We start from the raw sequence: 26408 nt of genomic DNA, 5'->3' as shown, positions 1-26408 counted from the left end.
TGCAAAATTATTGAGGATCGCTACCACCCCACAAACAGCATCTTGCAGCTACTCCCATTGGAAAAGAGATACCGGAGTATCAGAGCTAAAACCATTTGGCTGAGAAATAGCTTCTTCTCATGGGCAGTAAGTTTGCTGAATGAACTGCTCATACTAACTGTCCAAGACACCACTATTTATTAAACAATATTTATTTATTTTTCTATATGTATACAAGTACAGCATATGTATCATGCGTCTGTACTCGTGTTATGTCTGGTTGTATGTTTTCATGTTTTGCACAAAGGACTGGAGATTGGTGTTTTGTTGGGTTGTACTTACAGTATACAACTGGAAGATAATAAATTTGAACTATCCAACAAGGTATCTGTATACCATATATACTCATAATAATTGAATTTTGGGGTGCAATTTTTCAGGTCAAATTTGGGAGGTGGGGGGTAAACTACTTTTGCCTGTGCTAAGTATCTGTGTTATTCAAGGCATCTGGAGCTCAGATGGCTGGGATCAAGAGGCAAATCCACGTTTGAGTTATCGGGAATTCAGATGGACAAGCGGCCAGGAACCAGGAGAGAGTCTGGCTGGAGCATAAGGAGCTCTGGTGGGCGGGGAGCCAGGATGAGGGTCTGCAGTAGGGGTGTCGGGAGCTCTTGATGGGCTGGTGACTGGAGACTAGGAGTTATACTGTGGTTGGGGTGTCAGGAGATCTGGTGGGTGGGCAGCTGGGACAAGGATCCATGGCCGGGGTGTTGGGAGTTCCAGTGGCAGCCAGCCAGGGTGAGAAACCACGGTTGGGGCGTCAGGAGCTCTGGTGGGCAGGCCGCCAGAGCCAGGATCTGCAGTTGGAATGTTGGGAGCTCTGGTGGATGGATGACTGGGGCAAGGAACTGCAGTTGGGGCGTCAGGAGCTTAGCTGGGCGGTCAGCCAGTGTGACAATCTGCATTCAGGGCACCTGGATCTCAGATAGACAGTTGGTCAGGGGATTGGGAGCTTGGATGGGTGGGCGGCCAAGGCAAGGATCTGTGGTTGGGTGTTGGGAGCTTGGATGGGTGAGTGGGGCCAAAATTAGGGGGGGTGGGGTCAACTTTTATACGGGTCATACTGAAAACATGATTTTGGGGCCAAAAGGTTGGGGGGCAGGGGAAAGAATCAACTATTACACGAGTACATATGGTATTTGTGCCAAGTCTCTGCTGTAGATCTATGATCAGAATAAATATCAGTTTAATAACAAGGGTGAAAGTTTTGTACTATTTAAATCTAATACAATAGCATCTGAAGAACCAGTTTTCTTAATATTTTGGCTAATCTTCAGCAATTCCAAAACATCTAAGGCAGTGGTTCTTACACTTTTTCAACCACCTCTCCTCTTAAATATTCCTTTACTTCATGTGGTGTACCTATACCAAACCCATGGACAACCAGTTCTTTTCTTGGCCACGGATAGGATTGTTTTGGTGGGTGATTTTGTGTAATCAAATTTACAACCTTCTTTTATGTACATGTTTATTATATCAGTCATTTGTCTTTACTGCGGAGCATATCTAACAGAACTGCAGGCTAGCCATAGTAGGTTGGCTACAGGATGAGCACAAATTGCACAAATTGGCTTTGCTGCCTAGAGTCCATTGTGAACTTGTAAAACCTTATGAACTGTCAGTCCTTTTAGATCCATGTTCTTAAATATGGTGAAAGCTGACATTAGGAAACACTTCTTTGCACAGACTTACCAGGTCGACCAGTACAGACAAAAGCTAAAGCAAATCAAGACCCAGATAATTGCTAATTATTCCACAAGCAAAGAATTGGTGGAGGAATTCAGCAAGTCAGAAGCATCCGAGAGTAGAAATGGGTCGCGTAAGGTCGTGTAAGTGTAATGATGACTACTCATCATTTTGAAGACTATTTCATGAAGACTATTTCTATCGATGGACGCTGGCTGACCTACTGATCTCCTTCAGCACTTCGTTGTCTGCTCAAGATTCCAGCATTTCCAGCATTTGTGTTTCTCAAAGTCTGATTATTGCTTTCCAGGGAAGGCTGAGTCAGTTAGTTCAAATTACGCCACCCAACACCTCACCGAATCCTTTAGTTTAGTTCATTTTGAAGATTCTTTGAGCTTCACGTTTAAACAAAACAAAGCAGGGTAATCTGCATTGCAATATTAATTTACACATGGAAATTATAGAATCAGCAATTAATTTTCTACCTTGGCAACATTTTCAATTTGTATTAACAAGAGGAAACTTGGAATGGTTTCACACAAAACTATTTTTCTATTGTGCATTGTTAGAAATACAAAAGAAAAAAAAGTACTTCATTGTGATTCATTTTGAGAATAATTTCACTTTTATGTATGTAGCCTGATCTGATGCACAATATTTCCAAATTTTATTACGAACACAAGTCTCTTAACTTTTCAATGCAAAACATTTATTAGAAAATCTATTTAACTCAAGAAACAAGTGACTGATGAAAGAAAGTTAATACCACAAGCCCACATATAGCATGGAGTTTATGTGGTTTAGATGCCACTGGGCTCATTCCACTTCCATCCCATGCACTGAGTTTGCACCAAATTGAAAACTATTTCTTTCATAGTAAGCTATAGTTTCTGTAAAATTAAAATGATAAGCATTTGCCATCATTCTTGGTATGCATCCATTGAACTCATTACACATCAATGTATCTCTGTGGAATTGATTCTAATGTTTAAACTTTCTTGGCAAGAAAAAAAAAATGCACATAAATAGCTTTTTTTTGTCCCTAGGAGAGAGATTTGGTAGCAAAGGTCAGGTAACCAGTATGACCTGCCATCTCTCGGAGAGGTGCACCACCTTTAAACTGGGTGGTTCCCTGTTGAGCATCTGCATAGCACTTTCTCTTTGATTGGCTCACAGTGTCAGCTGGTGTGACCTGGTTATTTTCGTCTCCACCAAAGTCAGGGAGCTGCAAGCTCACAGTCCTGACATCATACACCCGAAGAAGAATTTCAATTGTACTGATATCGATAAATCCCTGCTCGGTCATCGCAAGACAGGTGCGTTGAACTTGTTCAATACAGGGAGAAAAAGAGCAGATCCTTCCACCTGCATGGGGATAAAAAAATTAAAACAAAGCATTATCAATTTGCTCATTGAATACAAAATTACTCTCCTATCTTTCTTTTAAAATGCACACAAAAATATTACTTTTTACCCTTTATACAAGATTGTGGCAAGTGGGATTCTTCATCTTGTTACCCCTCCACCAATGCATCCCAGTCTTCCTACAACCTAATACTACATGAAGAGGAAAGTTGATATGGTGCAAATGCAACTCAATTTGTTGGAAATCAGAGTAGTTTTGTGGATTGGACAGCTACCCAATTACTAGAACAAACACAGAACACAGGAAGAGCTCAGCTGATCATGCAGGCTCTCATGGAGGCATGTTGGTGTTTTGGGATGAGACCCTGCATCAGGACTGAGAAAGAACAGGAAAGGGTGCTAGTATATAGCAGCATAATTGAAGACTATACCTGACAAAATCCTTGGTGTATGCACAAAACTCACTTATTTATGACAGACTTCATCAATAAAAAAAAATACAAGATGTATTTAAACCTTCCATTGTCAATGTGCTGGGGATCACAATGTTTCTTCTAAACAGTTTTGGTCAAAGAAACAAGACAATATTCTTATACTCTGTAGGAAAACCAAGACTATAGAACCAAAACATTACTTACAAAAAATGCAATACTTCAGAATGGATCCAACTAGGGCTTTATTACAAAGGACAACTTCTGTAGAACAACTGTACCAAGTTGAAAGATACAAATCCATTTTCCTTTTTGGTTATTTTTAATTTGGTATAACCCTCATATTTCCCTATTAACATTTAGTTCCAACATGGATGACCCAACACTTTAATAGTCCATATCACTTTGTTAATTCTTGTATGTAAAGTGCATTAAAAGTGCTCCCTTTTGAATTAATTGATCATTAATTAGTAAAAAGACCAGTCACAACAATTAAGTTTTATATTTTTGCCTGTGTTCATCCATAAAATCACCCTTCCACGATGGCTGATGAAGGGAGATTTCTCACAAAGTCCAATCAATCAATCAGTCAAGGATTAACAGTAACAGCAGAACAAGGAACAAATCCTTGGCTTTTTAGTCAAATTCCATTTGAACTGTTTCTTCAAACTAGATACAATTTTACTCACCTCCAATTCAATGAAGCAGACATGGCTTATTACTTGAAAATATCTTGTCTACAACTTTATGGAACTACCACATGTTAATATTGTTTCAAAAGCAATATTTCCTCAAGCCCAATAGAACTTTAGGAAATATTTCTATCTTCCCAGATACAATCGCATCTTCATTTAAAATATTTTCAAATTCCAAAGTGTGAAGTATTCTTCAAACCTTGCTTTAATAGAATTCCAAGAATGTTTATATGACAATTTACCAAATATCAGATATTTATAATTATTGTATAATCCTGTTTGAATTATTAAAAAATTAAAATAAAACTTTTAAACATACAGCACAGTAACAGGTCATTTTGGCCCATGAGTCTGGGCCCTCCAATTTACACCCAATTAACCTACACCTACTGGTATGTTTTGAACAGTGGGAGCAAACCGGAGCCCCCCCCCCGGGAAAACTCATTACTGACAGCGCAGGGTTCAAACCCTGGTCCCGATCGCTGGTGCTGTAAAGGTGTTGCGCTATCCGCTTCACCAGCAAATTAATAGATATTTTTGCAGATACATTGACACAGTGGATCAATACATATCATTTGGACTGAGGACAAAAAGAAGTCAAGGCTCAGATTCAAGCAAAATGTTTCCCATTATCTTTTAAAGTTTATTGCTAAAGGCAACCAGATGGCATTCAGTTTAAATTCATACTGTCTTCACTCTTAAATTTAAATTTGAAATGGAAGATAACACACTGGCAAACTAACTCCTTAACAGAAGACCAGAGGGTATCTGTAATGTCTGTAGTAACTTATCCAAGATGATACAACATAATGGGTTCACAAAGAACCACCTCTGAAAACCACTAACTTGATGATGTTTCTAACTTGAAGATTCACACATTTTATTTAATAAATTCTTCAATATCTGAGTGCTTGTAGGAATGCCAAACACTTCTATTGTTAGCTCATAGCCACCTCCCCATACTTTAATATAGATCATTCTGTACCGTCAAATAAATAAATATGACTATTCTCACACATGTAAAATTGATTTTATGGCTACCTCAATGCCTGCATAGACCTTACAGAAACCAGTCTTGTCAACATCAATCCAGCTCTCATTGAGCACCAAGTCATCAGACATTCAGTTGTAAACACTTGGTTCATTTTGGATGCCAATACTTGATAGAAGCAGGAGTAACCCCTCGCCCCACCCCCCCCAAAACCACCCCCCTGCCCATGAAGCTTGCCTTTCAATATACTTGATCTGCCCCAGGCATCAACTCTTCGACTGTGCCAGTAAATATTTATCTCTCTCCTCCAGTGATCACAACCTTCAGGATGGAATTTTCAAGAGATTCAACTCTTCTAACATCAGAAATTCCTGAACAGTCCTGTTGTAAATTATACCCAGTTATCTTGTGATTCCACCCCTAAGTTGACAACTCTCTGACTAGTGGAGCCATCTCATCATTTAATATGTCCCCAAATTATCTATTACTTTCAATAAGATCAGATCCCTTACTTGTAAGCTCCAAAGAATACATAGCATAAGCTCTCTCATCCCAAGATTAAGACAAGTAAATCCTTATTTTTTGGCTGCCTCAAATATTTGTTTAAATAAGGCATCCACTGTACACAATATTCCAAGTGCAGTCTTTGCCTTCCTATCTACTTGCTGTACCTACCAGCTAACCTTTTGCAATTTATGAACATCACACCTGAATATCCTGTCCTTCACTCATTTGCAATCCATCTCCTTTTAGATAAGTCTGCTTTTGATTCTTCTTGCGTAACTTCAAACTTTCCATTATTAAACATATTTGTCATGTTGGCCACTCATTCCACTATCTATTACCTTTGCAGATTCCACATTGCACAACGTCTTCCCACCTATTTTCATGTCACCCGCAAACTTAGCAATATTACAACTTGTCCCCTCCTCTGAGTCATTTAGATCATAAATAATAATAATCATCTTTGGGGCACTCTACCAGTTACAGTTACAGTTTTCCAGACCAATAAAGAAACACTTATTCTTCTGTGTGACATCCTGTAACTCAATCCACATTAGCATACATATCAATCACATCAGGTATTATTTGCAAATACCTTTTGTGGCTCCTTGTCAAATGCCTTTTGGAAATTCAAAAAGCTCCAGTCAATTTGTCAAATTCCTTTCATAACATCCTGCTGACTTGGCCTGAAAAAGTTTCTCTGAATGACAAACCATTTCCTCCTTGATTATAGACACCACAATACGCAAAGATAACTTGTCTATAGTTTCACATTCTTTGTCTCTCTTCTTCAAGGAGAGATATCACATTTGCAGTTTTCTATTATTTCATTGATTCCATCCCAAAAAGTGGAGAATCAATCAACTGCATATGCTGGTATCTGCAGCAAAAAAATATAAATTGCTGGAAGAATTCAGCGGGCTGAGGAACATCTATGGAAGGAAAAGGATGGTTAATGTTTTGGTTCAAAACCCTGCATCAGGATTGAGAATGTAGAGAGTAGATAGCCAGTGTATTGAGGACATAGAGAAAGTGGAAGATGATAAGAGTAGAACTGAATGGGGGAGGGGAGTGTTGAGATGAAGATTGGTAGGTGATAGGGAAAAATATGAAAAAAAATTTAGGCTGGTGGAGTCAGCTGGGGAGGGGATAGGAAAGGTGAACTGAAAACGACAAAACCTAGGTAGATAGTTATGTTGTTTAAAGCTCATTGGATGGTGTAATAACAACAACCTTGCACGCAACGTCAACAAAACCAAGGAGGTGATTGTGGACTTCAGGAGGAAGTCGGGGAACATGATCCAGTCTTCATTAAGGGCTCAGTAGTGGAGAGGGTCAAGAACTTCAAATTCCCGTGAGTCAACGTCTCTGAGGATCTGTCCTGAAGCCTCCACGTTGATGCAATCACAAAGAAGCTGCATCAGTGACTATACTTTGTGAGGTGTCTGAGGTGGTTCGGTATGTCACTGAAGACACTCGTAAAATTCTACAGGTGTACTTTGGAGAGCATTCTGGCTGGTTGCATCACTGCCTGGTGTGGAGCCGCCAACTCTCAGGACAAGACTAAACCCCAGAGGGTTGTTAACTGAGCCTGTGACATCATAGGCACCAGACTCCACTCCATCGAGGACATCTACATGAGGCGGTGTCTTAAAAAAGCAGCCTCTATCCTCAAAGACCCCCACCACCAAGGCCACACCCTCTTCACCCTGCTACCATCAGGGAAAAGGTACAGGAGCCTAAAGATGAGCACCCAGCGGCACAAGGACAGCTTCTTTCCCGCTGCCATCAGATTCCTGAATAATCAATGAACCAAAGACACTGCCTCACTTTTTGAGCCCTATTATTGGTATTATTTTTATAGTCATGTTTACAATATGATTATTTACACTAAGATGCTGCTGCAAACACCGAATTCATGACTTGTTCGGAACAATAAATCCTTATCCTACTTTTAAATGTTATTAAATTTAGACATACAACACAGTAACAGACCATTTTAGCCTAAGAGTCCCCACTGTGGAGACAAAACACTGTCTTCATGAAGCTCCACTAACATGATCAGGATCAATATTAGACGATGAGATATCTAATTTACAGAGACAATATTAAAAATGGAAAGTTGGAGGATCCAAGTTCTCAGGTGCTTAGGGATGATTGGAAAAGAGGACATTGGGGATTTGAGAACCAAGAAAGGTAAAAGGGTGGGGGAAACTGATGCAAAGCTTTGCATTTATATCAGCTCCATGGTGAAAAGAGATGCATTTAAGAATTTAGTACTCTGTCAAGATGAATTTGTTTCTCTAGAGATGTGCTTCAGGAGCAGGAGACTTCATTTCGCATTCCAGTTACTTGGCTCAAACTTGAAATTTATTCCACATTTCTCTCCCATAGTTTTGGAAAAATGTTTTTTTTTTGTATCAAGTTAACAATATTTAATGAATTACAACTGAGTGAGAATCCATTATACAATTTCATCACTCACTCACAATCTGCTTGCAACTAGTGAGATCATACAAGTAGTTTTCAGCATTAAACAACAATTTCTGGCTCCCTTTTAACCATATAACGATTACAGCATGGAAACAGGCCAATTTGGCCCTTCTAGTCCGCACTGATCCAAGTACCCTCCTCTAATCCCACTTACCAGCATCACTTGCTCTGGTTTCAAAACAACCTTTGTCCTCAGCTGTGGCTTCCTTAAAGATAGTATTATTGACATTGCTAATGACCGTGAAATAATAATTCTGAGAATTCTATTTTTGATTCTGTTATCTTACCTTCTATCTTCAGGGCAGATTTTGCACATCTAACAGCCTCCCAAGGTGATGGAATGTCCAGGAAAACAGCGTCCGCAACATTGGTAACTCCAAAACCTTCTTTACAAACGTCCTGTGTTTTTACAGTAACCAAATGATCTACCTTGTGATCACGAAACTCCTCTTCAGCTTTTTCTGCTCTTTGTTTATGAAATTCCACAGTGTATAGCTGGCCTGTCGGTGCAATTGTCCGAATGATTGCATGGGAAAGAGAACCACTTCCTGTACCTACAACAAAATAAAAGATTATTAGAACAATAAAAGTATATTTTACACAATGAAAATAATATTTTTTCCCTGACAAAGGGCCCAGGCCCAAATCGCTATTTACCCTTTACTTCCCATGGGTGCTGCATGACCTGCTGAGTTTCTCCAGCATATCTGGGTATTGAACTGTAGCGTGTTATGGGGGAAAAAAGAAAGAAGATTGCCAGGGACCTGGCAGTGACTTTTATAACTTCATTAGCCATAGGTGAGGAATTGGAAGATTAGAGGAAAGCTAATATCACTGGACAACAAAAGATTTGCTTCCTGAAAAAAAAAGGGGATTATGATAGACCTTAACAAGTTTAATCACATAATAATGATGAACCAAGCTCTCCGGTTGTCTCCACATGTTGCATAACATGTTGCTCAGGGTCTGTCTTGGTCACTAATTTTAAAACCAAGGTAGAGCTCATAGGCTTTCTTAATAAGTACAGTCATGCTCCGTCCTTGAGTCTTAAGTGTATACTTACCACAAATGTAACAGAATGCATCATAACTATTGCAACATTGACAAGACATTTCTGTGTATTGAATATTCCTGAGGACAATAAATGCCATTGTTAAGTACAGTCATTATGCGATTGCCTGAAGAACATGTGCATCAATGTGCATTCAATCTAGATCAATGTAATGCACAGCATCTGTATATGTGAGCTGCTTTTATAGCCTGTCTACATTTATCTTGACAAAGCATGCCCAGATCTAAGACAAAATTTACAGAGCAACTGCACTGAGTGCATGCCCAGGTATGCTTGGACTGACCAAAACAACTTGCTTTGTGGGGAATATATTAATACTTAATATGCCAGGAAATCACGAAATAGGTTGTATCTAAAAAACAGTATGCAATAGGAAAATTTTAAAAGTGATTTTCGTGATTAGCAGCTCAAAATCCAGAAAATACACTCAAAGGTGTTCAAGAAGAAAAATCTTTGTCGACATGTGCATTTACTTGTGTCAAAGAGTGGCTGGGACAAGCCTGGTAAGCCTTACATCAGTAATGAGAAAGTTACTGTAAGGGATTTTGAGGGGGGGGGGGTTTATTTCTACTTGAAAAGGCAAGAACTGATTAGGAATAGTCAGCAAGGCTTTGCATGATGAAAATAACGTCCCATGGATATGACTGAATTTCTTGGAGGTGACCGAGACTGATGAGGGCAAGGTGGGTGGATCTCATAAAAATGGACTTTACCAGTCGGTGTAAATAATAATGCTCATTCACAAGGTAGTAGGAGACAAAGAGTGGTAGTAAAGGGTTATTTTTCAGAATGGAGACCGGTGATATGCTGCAGGCATTGGTCCTCTGTTGTTTGCACTATGTTAATAATTTGGGTGAGAGTATAAGTGACATGATTAGCAAGTGTGCAGATGACACTCAAATTAACATAACATAACAATTACAGCACGGAAACAGGCCATTAGGCCCTTCTAGTCCGCACCGAACCAAACACCCCTTTCTAGTCCCACCTCCCTGCACAATGCCCATAACCCTCCATCTTCTTCTCATCTATATACCTGTCCAACCTTTTCTTAAATAATACAATTGACTCCGCCGCCACTATTTCTCCCGGAAGATGATTCCACACAGCTACCACTCTCTGAGTAAAGAAGTTCCCCCTCATGTTACCTCTAAACCTCTGCCCCTTAATTCTTAACTCATGTCCTCTTGTTTTAATCTTTCCTCCTCTTAACGGAAATAGTCTATCCACATCCATTCTGTCTATCCCTTTCATAATCTTAAATACTTCTATCAAATCCCCTCTCAACCTTCTACGCTCCAAAGAATAAAGACCCAATCTGTCCAATCTCTCCCCATACTCCAGATGCTTAAACCCAGGCAACATTCTGGTAAACCTTCTCTGCACTCTCTCCACTCTGTTTATATCCTTCCTATAATTAGGCAACCAGAACTGCACACAGAACTCCAAATTAGGCCGCACCAACGTCTTATACAATCTCAACATCACCTCCCAACTCCTATATTCCATGCAATGATTGATAAAGGCCAGCATACTAAAAGCCTTCTTCACCACCCTATTCACGTGAGTTTCTACCTTCAGGGAACGATGTACCGTTACTCCTAAATCTTTCTGCTCTTCTGTATTCCTCAATGCTCTCCCATTTACCACATATGTCCTATTCTGATTCTTCTTACCAAAATGAAGCACCTCACACTTATCAGCATTAAATTCCATCTGCCATTTTTCAGCCCACTTTTCTAAGCAGCCCAAATCCCTCTGCAATCCTTGAAAACCTTCTTCATTATCCACTATTCCACCTATCTTAGTATCGTCTGCATATTTACTAATCCAATTCACCACCCCATCATCTAGATCATTAATGTATATAACGAACAACAATGGGCCCAATACAGATCCTTGAGGCACACCACTGGTCACCGGCCTCCAACCTGACAGACAATTATCCACTACCACTCTCTGGCCTCTCCCTTTCAGCCAATGTTCAATCCATTTGACTATCTCAAAATTTATACCTAAAGACTGCACCTTCCTAACTAACCTTCCATGTGGTACCTTATCGAAGGCCTTACTGAAGTCCATATAGACAACATCCACTGCGCTACCCTCATCCACATTCCTAGTCACCTCTTCAAAAAATTCAATCAGATTGGTCAAACATGACCTTCCTCCCACAAATCCATGTTGAGTGCTCCTGATCAGACCCTGTCTATCCAGATGTTTATAAGTACTATCTCTAAGAATTTTCTCCATTAATTTACCTACCACAGACGTCAAACTTACAGGCCGATAGTTGCCAGGCTTCCTCCTTGAACCCTTTTTAAATAACGGAACCACATGCGCAATGCGCCAATCCTCCGGCACTATCCCCATATCTAATGACATTTGGAAAATTACCATCAGAGCCTCTGCTATTTCCTCAAATTAGTGGTTAGAATGTTTACTAAGGTTAAAAGAAAGGTTCTAGATTCACAGGGAACTTAAGGAAGATGGAATTTAATTCATACAAGTACAAAGTGATGCATTTTGGGAAGTTAAACCAGGGCAGAACTTACACAGTGACTGGCAGAACAGGAGAGACTGGAGGTACAAGGACCTAGTTCACAGGATTACAGCAAGGTGAAAGTAGTGTAGGCAGATGAAGCCCTTGTGTACAAGGGTTGGGACTTCATGATACAGGTTAGGCAGTACCTGGAGTATTGTATACAGATCTGGTCGCCAAACTGAAAGAGCTCCCTCCCATCATCTTCGTTATTAACCTGTTCTTATTTAAGATTCATTATTCATTAGCATCTCATTAATTATTTTATTCAACAAATATCTTAATTTTCCTTTGACCGAGGTATAAGACACTCATGTCATTAATTCCTTCTCCCACTTTAAAATTTATTTTCCTACCATGTCCTTTGAAACTATTCAAATGTTTGCTATCTATTAGTTCAAAAGATGACATTACCTGAAATATTAGTTTGCTTCTTCTTTTCTAGATAAAATGAAACTCCAAGAGTTTTGGAATAAAATGAATTAATTTTAACAATGATGAGTTTCAATAGTAATAATGTAGGTCAGTGATTCTCAACCTTCCCTTCCCACTCATATACCACCTTAAGCAATCCCTTACTAATCACATAGCACCGATGGCATAGGGATTACTTAAAGTGGTATGTGAGTGGAAAGAACAAGGTTGAGAACCACAGATGAAGGTGAAAGTGAACAGCCTGAAGTCATATAATATGCTAAAACTCAGGGGGAATTAAGGGCTCTTTGTAGGTTTCACATTGCAGAATGCCAAGTTTGGACTGGTTCTGATAGTGCATGACAAGTTTCACAACCTATAAAAGCCAATCATTACAAACTTAATGTGAAAACAGGAGAATGCTCGGAATTCTCTGGCTTTTAAAGCTCCAAAACTAATCTTGAAGTGGTTGCAATACCAGGCGTACAATGCACATTTTCTCAGTTACATTACTGAGCTGTAGTTTAGCATAGTGGCTAGAGTGGGCAGCCCAGTTAGCGTAGCAGTTAGTGCAACACTAATACTGCGCCAGTGACCCACGTTTGAATCTGGTGCTGTCTGTAAAGAGTTTATACTTTCTCCCCGTGTCAACATGGGTTTCCTCCGGGTACTCCAGTTTCCACCCACCCTTCAAACTTACAGCAAATATAGGTTAATTGGGTATTTGGGCAGCACTGGCTCATGGGCCAGAGGGGCCTGTTACCATGCTGTATGTCCAAATTAATTTTTTTTAAAAATCACAATTTTCAGAAATTGCATTTGTTCTCACCTTGTGTCCGGTTGTCTTCCCTTATGACAAGAATACAATGCTAATTCAACCGCTTCCCATTCAAATGCAAATTTCTACATGAATGAAGTTCGACTGCAGCAAAGATGAATAAGCCATTTAGAATGATATTAGAATTTTACCACAGGAACTATCCAACCATTCTTGACGCTAAGAAACTGTCATAAATTCACGTGCATACTTTGATATTATTCTTGAATAATAATAAAAATAATTGGTATCCCAATAGAACTGAAATATTAGCAAAATATTTACAATTTAGCAAAAAGAAATACTGTGCAAATTTCAGACAATTATTTATCAGAAAATTCTTGGAAAAAAATAGACGTACATAAAATTCAGTAGGTCCAAATTTATTCAATGCACAATATTTAAAAAAAATTGTTTCCATACTGGCAGTAACATAAAAGGATTGAGCAAGGACCCATCAAAATAAATGCTGACGAGACATAGCTCAGATTTAAGTAAATCTCCAAATTCAAATTTTAAAACTGATGCTAAACAACCTCAAAATTTGTTTCACATTAATCCATAACATATTTAAAAAATTTCATACTAAAATGCACAAGAGGCTTCTTGTTTATTTTCATTTCCTAAGTCAGCTGCTTCTGAAAGCACCATCTGCAAGCATCATTTGAGCACATCTCCAGCAAAATCACATGATCATGTTTAAAAAAAAACCTCTCCACATCATGCTTGCTTGCACATGTTTGTGTAATCAGCTAACCTTATGGACAAGTCTTTTTTTAAATTTAATCCTGCCTGAAGCAAAACCTATAGCTGCAGAGATTAAAATTTGCATTTGGAGATTCCTTAGATCCACGGTTTCAGCTTTAATCTCTGAACAAATGATACAAAACATTTCACTATGCATTTTTCATTTCTGTATTTATTCAGAAATACCAAGAGCCATGACAATCGAGATATTTTTAACTATTGCAATGCATTTTTTGGATTTATAAGATATCATTAAAATGGTTTGAAATATTTTCCTAATTAAATCTAGTTTGTTAACAAGATTGTCAAATTTTTATTGTTTCCTACAATGCTATACACAATCCAATAATGCTGATGAGATGTTATGCTGGCAAATTAGAGCTGCTTGTCTATTCATCTATTAATAAAACATATACCACCTCTAAATGGAATGCTCTTCCATCATGGTTTTGCTCCAACAAAATATTTTCCCTTTCTCTTAGTGCTCTTCAGGATGAAATTCTAAACTCAGCATGTGACATGTATTAAATAATAGAACTAAATTCATCCAAAAAAAAATTGGGAAATCTCTGAAATTCATATATTTTAATGCCAGGAGTATTGTAAAAAAGGTGGATGAGCTGAAGGTGTGGATTGATACTTGGAAGTATGATGTGGTAGCGATTAGTGAGACATGGTTGCAGGAGGGATGTGATTGGCAACTGAATTTCCCTGGGTTTCGTTGTTTTAGGTGTGATAGAGTCGGAGGGGCAAGAGGAGGTGGGGTTGCATTGCTTGTCAGGGAAAATATTACAGCGGTGCCTAGGAAGGATAGATTAGAGGGCACATCCACGGAGGCTATTTGGGTGGAACTGAGGAGTAGGAAAGGAGAGGTTACACTTGTAGGGGTGTATTATAGACCACCCGGAGAGGACCGAGACCTAGAGGAGCAAATCTGTAGGGAGATAGTAGATATTTGTGATAAGCACAGGGTTATAATTATGGGAGATTTTAATTTTCCACATATAGATTGGGAAACACATTCTGTGAAAGGACTGGATGGGTTAGAGTTTGTGAAATGTGTGCAAGATAGTTTTTTACAACAATATGTAGAGGTGCCGACCAGAGAAGGAGCAGTGTTAGATCTACTGTTGGCAAATGGGATGGGTCAAGTGACGGAGGTTAGTGTTGGCGAGCACTTCGGGTCCAGTGATCATAATGCCATCAGCTTCAATGTCATTATGGAAAGAGAGAAGTCAGGGCCAAGGGTTGAGGTTTTTGATTGGGGAAAAGCTAGATTTGAGGAGATGCGAAAGGACTTGGAGGGTGTGCATTGGGACAATTTGTTTTATGGGCAGGATGTAGTAGAGAGATGGAAGTCTTTTAAAGATCAGATTTTGAGAGTGCAAAAGCTTTATGTTCCTGTTAGGTTAAAAGGAGGGGCAAAAGGTTTGAGAGAGCCGTGGTTTTCAAGGAATATTGGAAACTTGGTTCGAAGAAAAAGGGAGACGTACATTAGATATAAGAAGCATGGAGTTAAGGAGATGTTTGAAAGATACATTGAATGTAAGAGGAATCTTAAGAGAGGAATTAGGAAAGCTAAAAGAAGGTACGAGGAAACTATGGCAAGCAGGGTAAAAACTAATCCAAAAGAGTTGTACAAATATGTTAATGGTAAGAGACAAAATTGGTCCCTTAGAAAATCAGAGCGGAAAACTGTGTGTGGAGCCTAGAGAAATGGGGGAGATATTGAACAGTTTCTTTTCTTCGGTATTCACTAAGGAGAAGGATATTGGGAGATGTGAGATAAAAAAAGCAAATTGGGTAAATATGGGGAATATAGAGATTACAAAAGGTGTAGTTTTAGGGCTTTTGAAGAATATAAAGGTGGATAATTCTCCGGAACCAGACGGGATCTTCCCCAGGACATTGAGAGAAGTGAAGGAGGAAATAGCAGAGGCTCTGGCGGTAATTTTCCAAATGTCATTAGATATGGGGATAGTGCCGGAGGATTGGCGCATTGCGCATGTGGTTCCGTTATTTAAAAAGGGTTCAAGGAGGAAGCCTGGCAACTATCGGCCTGTAAGTTTGACGTCTGTGGTAGGTAAATTAATGGAGAAAATTCTTAGAGATAGTACTTATAAACATCTGGATAGACAGGGTCTGATCAGGAGCACTCAACATGGATTTGTGGGAGGAAGGTCATGTTTGACCAATCTGATTGAATTTTTTGAAGAGGTGACTAGGAATGTGGATGAGGGTAGCGCAGTGGATGTTGTCTATATGGACTTCAGAAAGGCCTTCGATAAGGTACCACATGGAAGGTTAGTTAGGAAGGTGCAGTCTTTAGGTATAAATTTTGAGATAGTCAAATGGATTGAACATTGGCTGAAAGGGAGAGGCCAGAGAGTGGTAGTGGATAATTGTCTGTCAGGTTGGAGGCCGGTGACCAGTGGTGTGCCTCAAGGATCTGTATTGGGCCCACTGTTGTTCGTTATATACATTAATGATCTAGATGATGGGGTGGTGAATTGGATTAGTAAATATGCAGATGATACTAAGATAGGTGGAATAGTGGATAATGAAGAAGGTTTTCAAGGATTGCAGAGGGATATGGGCTGCTTAGAAAAGTGGGCTGAAAAATGGCAGATGGAATTTAATGCTGATAAGTGTGAGGTGCTTCATTTTGGTAAGAAGAATCAGAACAGGACATACATGGTAAATGGGAGAGCATTGATGAATACAGAAGAGCAGAAAGATTTAGGAGTAACGGTACATCGTTCCCTGAAGGTAGAAACTCACGTGAATAGGGTGGTGAAGAAGGCTTTTAGTATGCTGGCCTTTATCAATCATTGCATGGAATATAGGAGTTGGGAGGTGATGTTGAGATTGTATAAGACGTTGGTGCGGCCTAATTTGGAGTTCTGTGTGCAGTTCTGGTTGCCTAATTATAGGAAGGATATAAACAGAGTGGAGAGAGTGCAGAGAAGGTTTACCAGAATGTTACCTGGGTTTAAGCATCTAGAGTATAGGGAGAGATTGGACAGATTAGGTCTTTATTCTTTGGAGCGTAGAAGGTTGAGAGGGGATTTGATAGAAGTATTTAAGATTATGAAAGGGATAGACAGAGTGGATGTGGATAGACTATTTCCGTTAAGAGGAGGAAAGATTAAAACAAGAGGACATGAGTTAAGAATTATGGGGCAGTGGTTTAGAGGTAACATGAGGGGGAACTTCTTTACTCAGAGAGTGGTACCCATGTGGAATGAGCTTCCGGGAGAAATAGTGGCGGCGGAGTCAATTGTATTATTTAAGAAAAGGTTGGACAGGTATATGGATGAGAAGAAGATGGAGGGTTATGGGCATTGTGCAGGGAGGTGGGACTAGAGAGGGGTGTTTGGTTCGGTGCGGACTAGAAGGGCCTAATGGCCTGTTTCCGTGCTGTAATTGTTATGTTATGCAATTTCAGGAGAAAAGTAGATTAACTGTAGTAACATTACAAAGCTACAAAGATGGTATTAATTTATAGATTCCTCTGCAAAGAATAAGCTTGAATATCAGAGACTAGGAAGCATCTTATTTTGCTGGCATAACCTACAGATTTGCAAAAGGACTACTTTACTGGGTCATCCATAAAGCTTTTCATCTGAGAACTAGAAAAGACAGCCTGTTGTATTTTTTTTCTTAATTTAACTACAATATTTAAAAATTGACGCTTTCCTCCACTAAAATATTCAGAAGTGCTGCATTTCTATTAAATTGTCAATAAACGATAGATTTGATTTTAAATAATCGAAGAAAGCCAACTAGTTACTGGAAAGTAGTAAATGGCTATTTTATGCTGTTTAAATGGTGAAAGTAAACTAATTCTAAGAAACTACAAGTATTCATTTAAGATAATGCTGGTAGATCAGGAAATCAAAGCTTAATAAATTTATTTTCAAAGTAAACAACTTTGAATGCAAAATTGAAGGAACTCAAAATTATGATACAGCCAATTAGTAGATGTGGTAAAGATATATTTTTAAAAATAAAATATGACCTTTTCAATGGACCTTTAAATCAACTCTTTTTATTCAGCACTTAAGACCCCATACATGCTTCTGCCAGTTTCTGCACTGTCCTTCCACCTTCACCACATTATATTTTTGATATAGCATCAGGTTGAATTTATGGAGAAGCTGCAGAAATGTCAAATCCAAATAAAATTTTGATGGGACTGTGATTTAAGCTGAATCCCCTCTTTACCCACTGAGAAGCCCAGGATGCAGCCTTGACCGAATTCCAAGAACAATGAGAAAAAGATTAAATTGATTCTATCAAAAAAGAGAGTGTGAGTACAGTATAGCAAGAATCACTAAATTTATGCTTTTCATTAATACTAATTAACATGCCATGACAATTGTTGATTCATACTTCATGTAACTTTCCAACAGGGAAATATTCAATCGATCACAGAAAAATAATGTCAAAGGTACTGTGATGATCAGCACTGCTTTAGCATCTGAAGATGAACAGCAGTTAAAAGCACCATATTGAGCAATGGAAAGTCCAAAACAAGACATTTTGTTTTTTAAAATAGTGTCGGGTTTAGGTATCTGTGACAGGAAGAGCTGAAGCAGAATGAATTATAAAATAAGTGATCTTTTTGAGTTTTGCTAGACCAGGAATGAAACCATAACATTTTCATCACCATTCCTGAGCAATGACCATTACATAACTGTGTAGGAATTTTTAAAAAACAATTTGAAGATAAAGTCACTTTGAGGCCTCATCAACAACAACAAAAATTCAATGAATTGAAAAAGTGACAGGTGTTGACTGTCATGAAACCCACCGAAATGCTGGAGGAACTCAGTTGGTCTTTGCAGCGTCTATAGGAGTCAAAGATATATGCTGACATTTCGAGCTTGAGCCTTTCTTCGAGGAATTAAACAGAATAAGTACGTCACAGGGGTAGGTCCCATGGAGACATTAGTGGGGAGGGAGGAGTGGACAAAGGAGTCATGGAAGGTGGAGAAGGGAGGAGAGGGGAATATGTATTGTTATGGAATAATACAATTATGGAATAAAATATATTTTAAGGGGCAAGGTTAGATTGTGGGGGTTTACAATTCTACAAGAGACATTAACATTTCACAAAAGACATCTCATTTGAAATCCAAGAGCTATGTCCAAGCATAAACTTCATCTCTGCCAGTGCCTTTACAGAAACCATGAAGAGTGCGTATGAAGACTTCACAAGTAGCTATTAATTGGACTAATTTTGTAGAATTGGAATGGACTATTGTCTTTAAAGGAACAGATGTCCAGGCTCAGAAACTGATTAATCTTCTATTGCTATTAAAATTGGTTCCAGCTTGAAGTCTGAGGTTCCAAGAGGGGTCATGTGGTTTTGCAAACAGAAGGCCCTTTCATGCCAGGCCTCCACCTGGAGGCCGGCTATAAGTGCGGAGGGAAAACATAAACTTACCTTTCATGGAGCAGCCTTAAAAGGAGAGCAATGGCTGTCTTCCATACCCATAATCCCCCACACAGCTGGAACTGTTCTGTGATGGTGCAGCCAGCAGGACTGTCACAGCCTGCACTGGCTGCCCCCTGACAGCCCCCTCTGGCTGCTCCTGCTTTGATGGCCCCCGCTGCCCTTCCCACCCTGACAGCTCCTGCTGTCCATCCCTGCCCTGAGGGGATCATGGAGGGAGAGGGGTGAGATAGGTTGCAGGCTGATGGCTTATCATGACATCATCAGCTCACCCCTAGCCAGCAACTTGCAGTGGCTGTACATTCACGTGAGGTGGCAGAGCGCTGTGCTCCACCAATTATCCTTCCCCGAGAGGGAGCCGGCCACGGCGCATTCACAGAGATGTATCCCAATGTACAGGCGGAGAATCTCCGCATTTACAGTCAGGCTTTTTCACTGCATGGGGGGGAGGGGGGGGGGGGAAGAGAGAGAGAGAGAGAGAGAGAGAGAGAGAGAGATACACACAGGAGATGGTGTCTTCAGCAAAGCACTGAAGTAGCTGATTGAAGGAGATCAGTTTGTGTGTCCATCCAACAAACAATGAATATCTCTCTCTGAAACCAACAAAGACCTTATTGAGTGGTAACAATTTGAGTTAAAGCACCAGAATCTGGTGAAGATCACACACGTTAAATTCTGTGCACAGTGTGGAAAATTGCCTGATACCAGTGAACCTGGAGAAGTGAAAAGTGAATGAATGGACACTGAAACAAAGAACTTACCTGAACATATACACGTGTGCTTAGAATTAGAAGGCGGTTAAGGTTAAGGTAGATTAAGTTAAAAAATAATTTAAATATTGATCTTAATATTATGTATGAAGAAAATTTCTGTCTTGGTGAATATTTGTTTGCTGCTGGTTTTTGGGGTCCTCTGGGCTCGTAACAATGTCTAGTAGTGGGATCACGTAGTAGGTGGTGGAAATGGTGGAGGAGGATGTGTAGGTTGCAGAGCCTGATGGGGTTGTAGATGAGGATGAGAGGAATCCTGTCCTTGTTGAGCATGGGGGTGGAAGGGGCCAGGGCAGATGTGTGGATAATGGAGGATATTCAGATGAGCGCCAAATTAATGGTGGTAGAGGGAAAGCCACTACCCCTGTGACCGCAGGAGAGGATCCATTTGCACCCACACATCCTCCCTCCAGTTGTGGTTTCCTCAATATCGGAGAGACTGGGAGTTTGCTTTGTTGAGCACCTTGGCTCTGTCCACCACAATAGCATGGATTCCCAGTGACATCCCATTCTCTTGCTGACATTTATGTCCATGGTCTCATGCACTGCCAGACTGAGACCATCCATAAATTGGCACTAGGCACCCTCCAACCGGCTGAGTTCCTCCAGCGTTTACTACAAACATAGCATCTGCAGACTTTTCATGTTTCACTCAGGTCATGAAATTATTAAAAAGATGCAAATTCTAGCATAGCTCAGCAGACTAAAATGAAACACAAAGGCTGGGATTAATTTTAAATGTGGAAAGAAAAGTCAGGACATTTGGGGAAAGCAAGAAGACATTTGAAAATGACAAAATACGGTACAATTCCGATTTTCCAAAATCTTTATTTATCCAAAATTCACTCGATGTGAAATTAGAACAATGATTATCCTCATTTCAGGTAACTCTCCTCTCTCTTTTCATTTCTTCTTTACCTTCCCCTACTAAGGTTTTTTCCAACTCTCCTTCTCAAACTGTGTGCCACTGTCTCCAAGCCACAAGTGTTTATCTCAGCATCATCAAGGAGAGCGACCTCCCAGGCAGGAGTGGAACCTCAGGCTCAGTGGCATTTCCTCCCTCCCCTCCTTGGCACACTGGAAATCTCAACACCGACTTCGAACCCTCCCCTCGGCCAATTACTGCACACTGGACTCTCTGGTGTGCATGTGTGGCAGGCTGAAGGGAGGGTTCAGAGTCAAGGCTTGGGCATCAGGAGCTCTGGTGACCAGGGAGATAGAAGCCTGCTGACTTGCCAGTGAGTCGAGACCTTGGGCTCAGTGGCATTCCCTCCCCCCTTCTCTCCCTCTTTCCTCACCCCTTCCCTCCCTCCTCTCCTCTCCCTTCCCTTCCCCTTCTCTCCCTCTCTCCTCTCCTTTCCCTTCCCCTTCTCTCCCTCTCTCCTCTCCCTTCCCTTCCCTTCTCCTTCTCTCCCTCTCTCCTCTTCCTTCCCTCCCTCTCTCCTCTTCCTTCCCTTCCCTCCCTCTCTCCTCACCCCTTCCCTCCCTCTCTCCTCACCCCTTCCCTCCCTCCCTCCTCTCTCTTCTCCTCCCCTTCTCTCCTCACCCTTCCCCTTTCTTCCTCAGCACACCTGATGCACAGTCCAAACCCTCCCCTCGGCTTACTTCCACACATTCTCACCTGCGTGTGCGGTAGGCTCAGGGAAGGATTTGGAGTCGGGACTTGGGTGTCAGGAGCTCCGGGGAGACAGAAGCCTGCTGACCTGCTAGTGAGTGTTCCATCAGCCCGGGAAGCCTCCCTGGAGATCAACAGCAGCGGTGGGGTTGTGTCCGGGATTGATGGCAGCGGTTGGGACATCGGGGATCAGCTGCTGCCAGCATTTTTTTTGGTGAGAATTATTTTAATGCATTTTTTTTTGGTGAGAATTATTTTAATGCTTAAAAAACCTTCTCTTGTTTTTTTTTGTTGTTTAAACATTGATACAAGTAATTTGCTGTTGCTACTGGGCTGTTCTTAAAAAAATGACCAGTTCTCCAAAAACCCATTTATCCAACAGAGGCGTGCTCCCGACCATTTTGGATAATTGGAGTTGTACTGTAGCTTGTCACTGCTTTCACAGATTAAATATAAATTGGAATGACCAGAAAAGTACTTCACTAAGAGAAAAATAATGCAAAAGATGTCATTCAAATTAGAGATAAACAAATCACAGATCTGTTGATTTACATCTTAAATCCCAAGTGGTAGAAAGGACTCCAGAGAGGAAAAAAAGTGCTAGAAATATTGGGGTTGCCAATAATCTTCCAAAGTCCCCTGGAATAAAAAAAACTATGCTAGAGAGAGACAAGTGCAGCCCCTTACACCAACTTCATTTGTTGATGAACTGTTCACACCTATTTCATTTATTTTATATATATCTGGCATTTCAAATATTGTAGAAGCTTGAGAGATATGGCAAATATTTACATGAAACAGTTCTGCAGAAATTTTGCAAAATAGAACTGAGAATACAGATCATAGAGTAAAAATAAAGGGTATTTACATTAAATTAAACATTTAAAAAGTATTTTAAATTATGAGAGGGATAGACAGAGTAAACATAGATAGGCCTTTTCAACCGAGGGTAGGTGAAATACAAACCAGAGGACATGGGTTAAGAGTGAAAGGGGAAATGTTTAAGAGGAGGAACTTTTTCCACACACATAAGAGTGGAGTGTGGAACGAGCTGACAGCTGGTGGTGAATGTGGGCTCAATTTTAACATTTAAGAGGAATTTGGACAGGTACATAAATGGGAGCAGTGTGAGGGGCTATGGACTGTGTGCAGGTTAGTGGGACTAGGCCAAAAAAAATGATTCAGCACAGACTAGAAGGTTCAAAGGGGCCGGTTTCTGTGCTGTAGTGTTCTATGGTTAAGCAAATGTTTAACCACATCAGATGATAGCCATTTTTTTTAAAAAGTAGAATAGTTAGCAAAATATTTGATTATCATCATCCCATTTTTTTACTATTTTGAAAAAGCAAAAATTCAACTGGAATAAATATGGCAGTGATTCTTCCTTGTATTTGGGGATTTTATTATAAACACTAATGTGTAAGAATATGCTCTGATAGCTTTTAAGAGGGAGGTTTATGCTGATACTTTCCAAAAAAAAATTACAATGAAAGGAAATAAGGTCAAAAGAGTCAAAGCAACAAATGGTATTGAAAATCTTCAAACTATTATTTTCCAACACAGGGTAAGCCTTGCAATATTGAAGAATAATTAGATGTAATTAGTTATCAACCATTGGCACAATATAAATCTGGTTTGGAAATGAAATTAAAAAGTAAAAATGCTCTCCTAAAATGCTGAGAAGCTTCAGTCTTGTGCTTCGGTCCATTTGCAAAGCCATCACATCCAACAGCTAAACAGTCACTGCTCCCTCCATACAAGTTTGTATTACTACATATTTAAGCATGTGATAAGATTTATTTCATTGCAGCAGATAAGCAAAAAACTAAATTTTCCAGAACGACTCAAACATTTTTGCCCTATCCCAAAAAAATTTCTTAGATTGCTGATCATTTTAATTGTTTTCTACATGGCTCCATTTTCAATCCCTGGCACTGAAAATTGGCTTCAGAAAATTGATCAGTGCACAATACTTTAAAAATACACATGATTCCAAAGACTTTAGATTTTTAAGCCCAAAAGATGTTGAGGGCAGAATCTATTTGCACAACCCCAAAATAAAAAAGCTCTGGGTAGTTCAAATACCAAGTTTTCTTTTAGAACAAAGCAATTATGTATTTCTTAAGGACTTTTTGCTCATCAGAAATACACTTTTTTTTGGCAGGTCCTTTGGTCTTCCTTAATTTTGTTCTAGCAAATAAAAACTTCAAATGCAAATTTACAAGGAAACTGATCTGAAAAATAACAGTTCTTATTAATTCAAAGACCAACCAGTTCTAATATCCTCATTTCCCTGAAACGGTGCTATTTGGAGACTCAACAATCAAGCAATATCCTTTGCTCTACAGGACAAAGTGGCCACCTATAACCTCAAGTGTCCACTGCTTTGTCCATAAAGTTAGGGTAACAGCTATCTTATATTTCTTAGCCTCAGGGTCACTTCAAATGGTTGCTTCTGATCTCTGTCATGGCTCAGGTTTGCACTCATTGCTATTACAGAATTCAAGTTTCTGGACCCAAACACAGCTGTGCACCTTGGCTCAGTTCCTGGCCGTACTCCTCCCACATTCCCATTTCCAGATGTGGAGGGATCTTATACTTAGCTATTTGATGAAGATAGGTGGTCAAGTTGGAAGGTGAGCACAACTAGCAAGTTTTAGCCATCTTACTAACTTCCACTGAGAGGTAAAGGCCTATTTGAAGATCAAGAGCTCAAACCTGGCATAAAATTCAGTCTATCAAAGCATCATCTTTTCTTTCCTTCCCTCCTCCCTCACCCCACCCTCCCATCTCTCACAATCAGATGGTTCTGAAGTTTGTCTAACCATTACAGGCACTTGTGAAAGGTGCCATCAATAGTCTCTCCGCAAAGTCTCTTCCAAATTCACTAAGCAGGATAAGCAAATCAATATGAGTGTCATCTCCCAGTTAAATTCAGTTGAAACAGACATTTTATTCTCAACTCTGTCACATACAGAGGTTACCAGGATGACAGAGGAAATGATTTGGGGACGATCTCAAAAACTCTTTCAAACAAAAAGGAAACGTCCCTATTGACTCTTGAGAATTCCTGGCCCATATGGCATCAAGTCGATTTTGTGGAAGCACACAAAAAACTGGTGTGAAAGTTCGAAGGAGTGTTTCATCTCTAAAACTATCCATATGCCTGGCCCATCTGGCATCTCACATCTCATTCGTAGAAGAATTCTTAGTTCCCACCAGTTACTTCAGAATCCTTGGAACTAGAATTGAAGCATCTTATCCGTGACCTGAAGGACTGCCCAAGTAGATATCACAAAAATATCCACTTGAAGCAAAACTTTATCTGTTATTTCCCCATCCTAGCAAAATGCAGACACAGGCAGCTGACTTCATTGCATGTTTCCCCAAAGAACCTGCATGCAATTCTACAATGACAGCACTCAAGGACAGATCGAGCATGGGTCCCTTGAACTGTGAGGTAGCAGCATTAAATCCTTGATAGGGAATGTAAATCCATCATCCACATACAGATACAGTCCTGTATCTGATATCAATATTAAGTGAGGAAAATAGATTTTGACTAATTGGAATCAAGTAAATTGATACCCTCTTATAAGACAGCATGTAAAATTTGACCTATCAAGGTCACATTTCATAGAATTGAATGGTATCTATAAAGGGGCTTTTAGCATTAAAATATAGTATGTCCAGGATAAATATTAAGATCAATGTACCTTGTACCATATCAGAAATCTTGCAATTACAATCAGCGAGGCCTAATACAGCATCATTGATAGGATGGTAAAAATTACCAAGCAGCTCAGGCTCTAGTTATCTTCCCAAGTTCACGGAACAGAAACAAAGTCATTAATCATGCTTTTATTTTTATGTATACACAAAAATCTTCACAGTATGGTCGGCGTAGCGGTTAGCACAACACTTACAGTGCCAGTAATCGGGTCCATACCAGGGTTTGAATCCCATGCTGTTTGTAAGGGGTTTGTACGTTCTCCCAGTGTCTGGATGGGTTTCCTCCCACCATTCAAAATCATACTGGGGGTGTAGGTTAATTGGGTGGCCTAGGCTGAAATGGCCTGATACCATGTCTGGTAAATTAAAATTTTTTTTAATCATCCAAAAATTTGGGGCTGATTGCAAAGACTCCAGGTTTACTTTAACCCCTTAATCAGTAACATGGCTTCTTTGAAAATTGTTTTAAATAGCAAGTATTTTCATTGCCTGATATACTAATAAAGACAAGTTGACAAATTAACTTTTAAACTAGAGGAATAGCATTGGCTGATGCATTATTGAACAATGACTGCTTTAATCCTTCATCGACTTGCGAAATCTGAATATAGAGATGTGATTGCAGTAGAAATAATGTAGACGTGAAATGGCTATCTATTTAGGCTTATTATCAGTTTTTAATAAAATAAATGATTGTTCTACAAAGATCATTGTATCACATCACATTGTTCATTGGATCACAGAAGTCACATGGGTTCTCTCTTGCAGTATAGCAGTCAAGGACTCCTCATGCCGCAACAGTACTTTTAAAAAGCCATCATGCTTATGCAAAATTCTAACCTTTGCGCACTGACTCCATGTAACCCAAAGTTTAATCAGCAATCTGGGAGCACGTGCAGATTTTTGTGGCTTAAATAGGCTATTGTCTATTCTTATTCAGATTCTTAGATCCAATCTACAAGTGATCTCCATGATGTTTGGGACAAAGACTTTTTTTGCTCCATTTTATTTTCCTTTTTTTGTGCTCCACAGTT

At 39.7% G+C, this 26408-nt stretch overlaps 1 protein-coding gene across 1 annotated transcript in view; it reads right to left on the bottom strand.

Moving 5' to 3' along the window:
• Positions 1–2417: 2417 nt before the first annotated feature.
• Positions 2418–26408, bottom strand: part of trmt61a (tRNA methyltransferase 61A) — a 50771-nt gene continuing 26780 nt past the window's right edge. The window contains exons 3-4 of the mRNA XM_069916500.1: positions 8492–8758; positions 2418–3090 (exon numbers count right to left, since the gene is read on the bottom strand). Coding sequence (XP_069772601.1) covers positions 2768–3090; positions 8492–8758 — 590 coding nt within the window. The 3' untranslated portion in view covers positions 2418–2767. The remainder of the gene's footprint in view (positions 3091–8491; positions 8759–26408) is intronic.

This window comes from Narcine bancroftii, chromosome 2 (assembly GCF_036971445.1).
Source record: "Narcine bancroftii isolate sNarBan1 chromosome 2, sNarBan1.hap1, whole genome shotgun sequence".
NCBI lineage: Eukaryota > Metazoa > Chordata > Chondrichthyes > Torpediniformes > Narcinidae > Narcine > Narcine bancroftii.
This window is presented reverse-complemented; position numbering and strand designations above follow the sequence as displayed.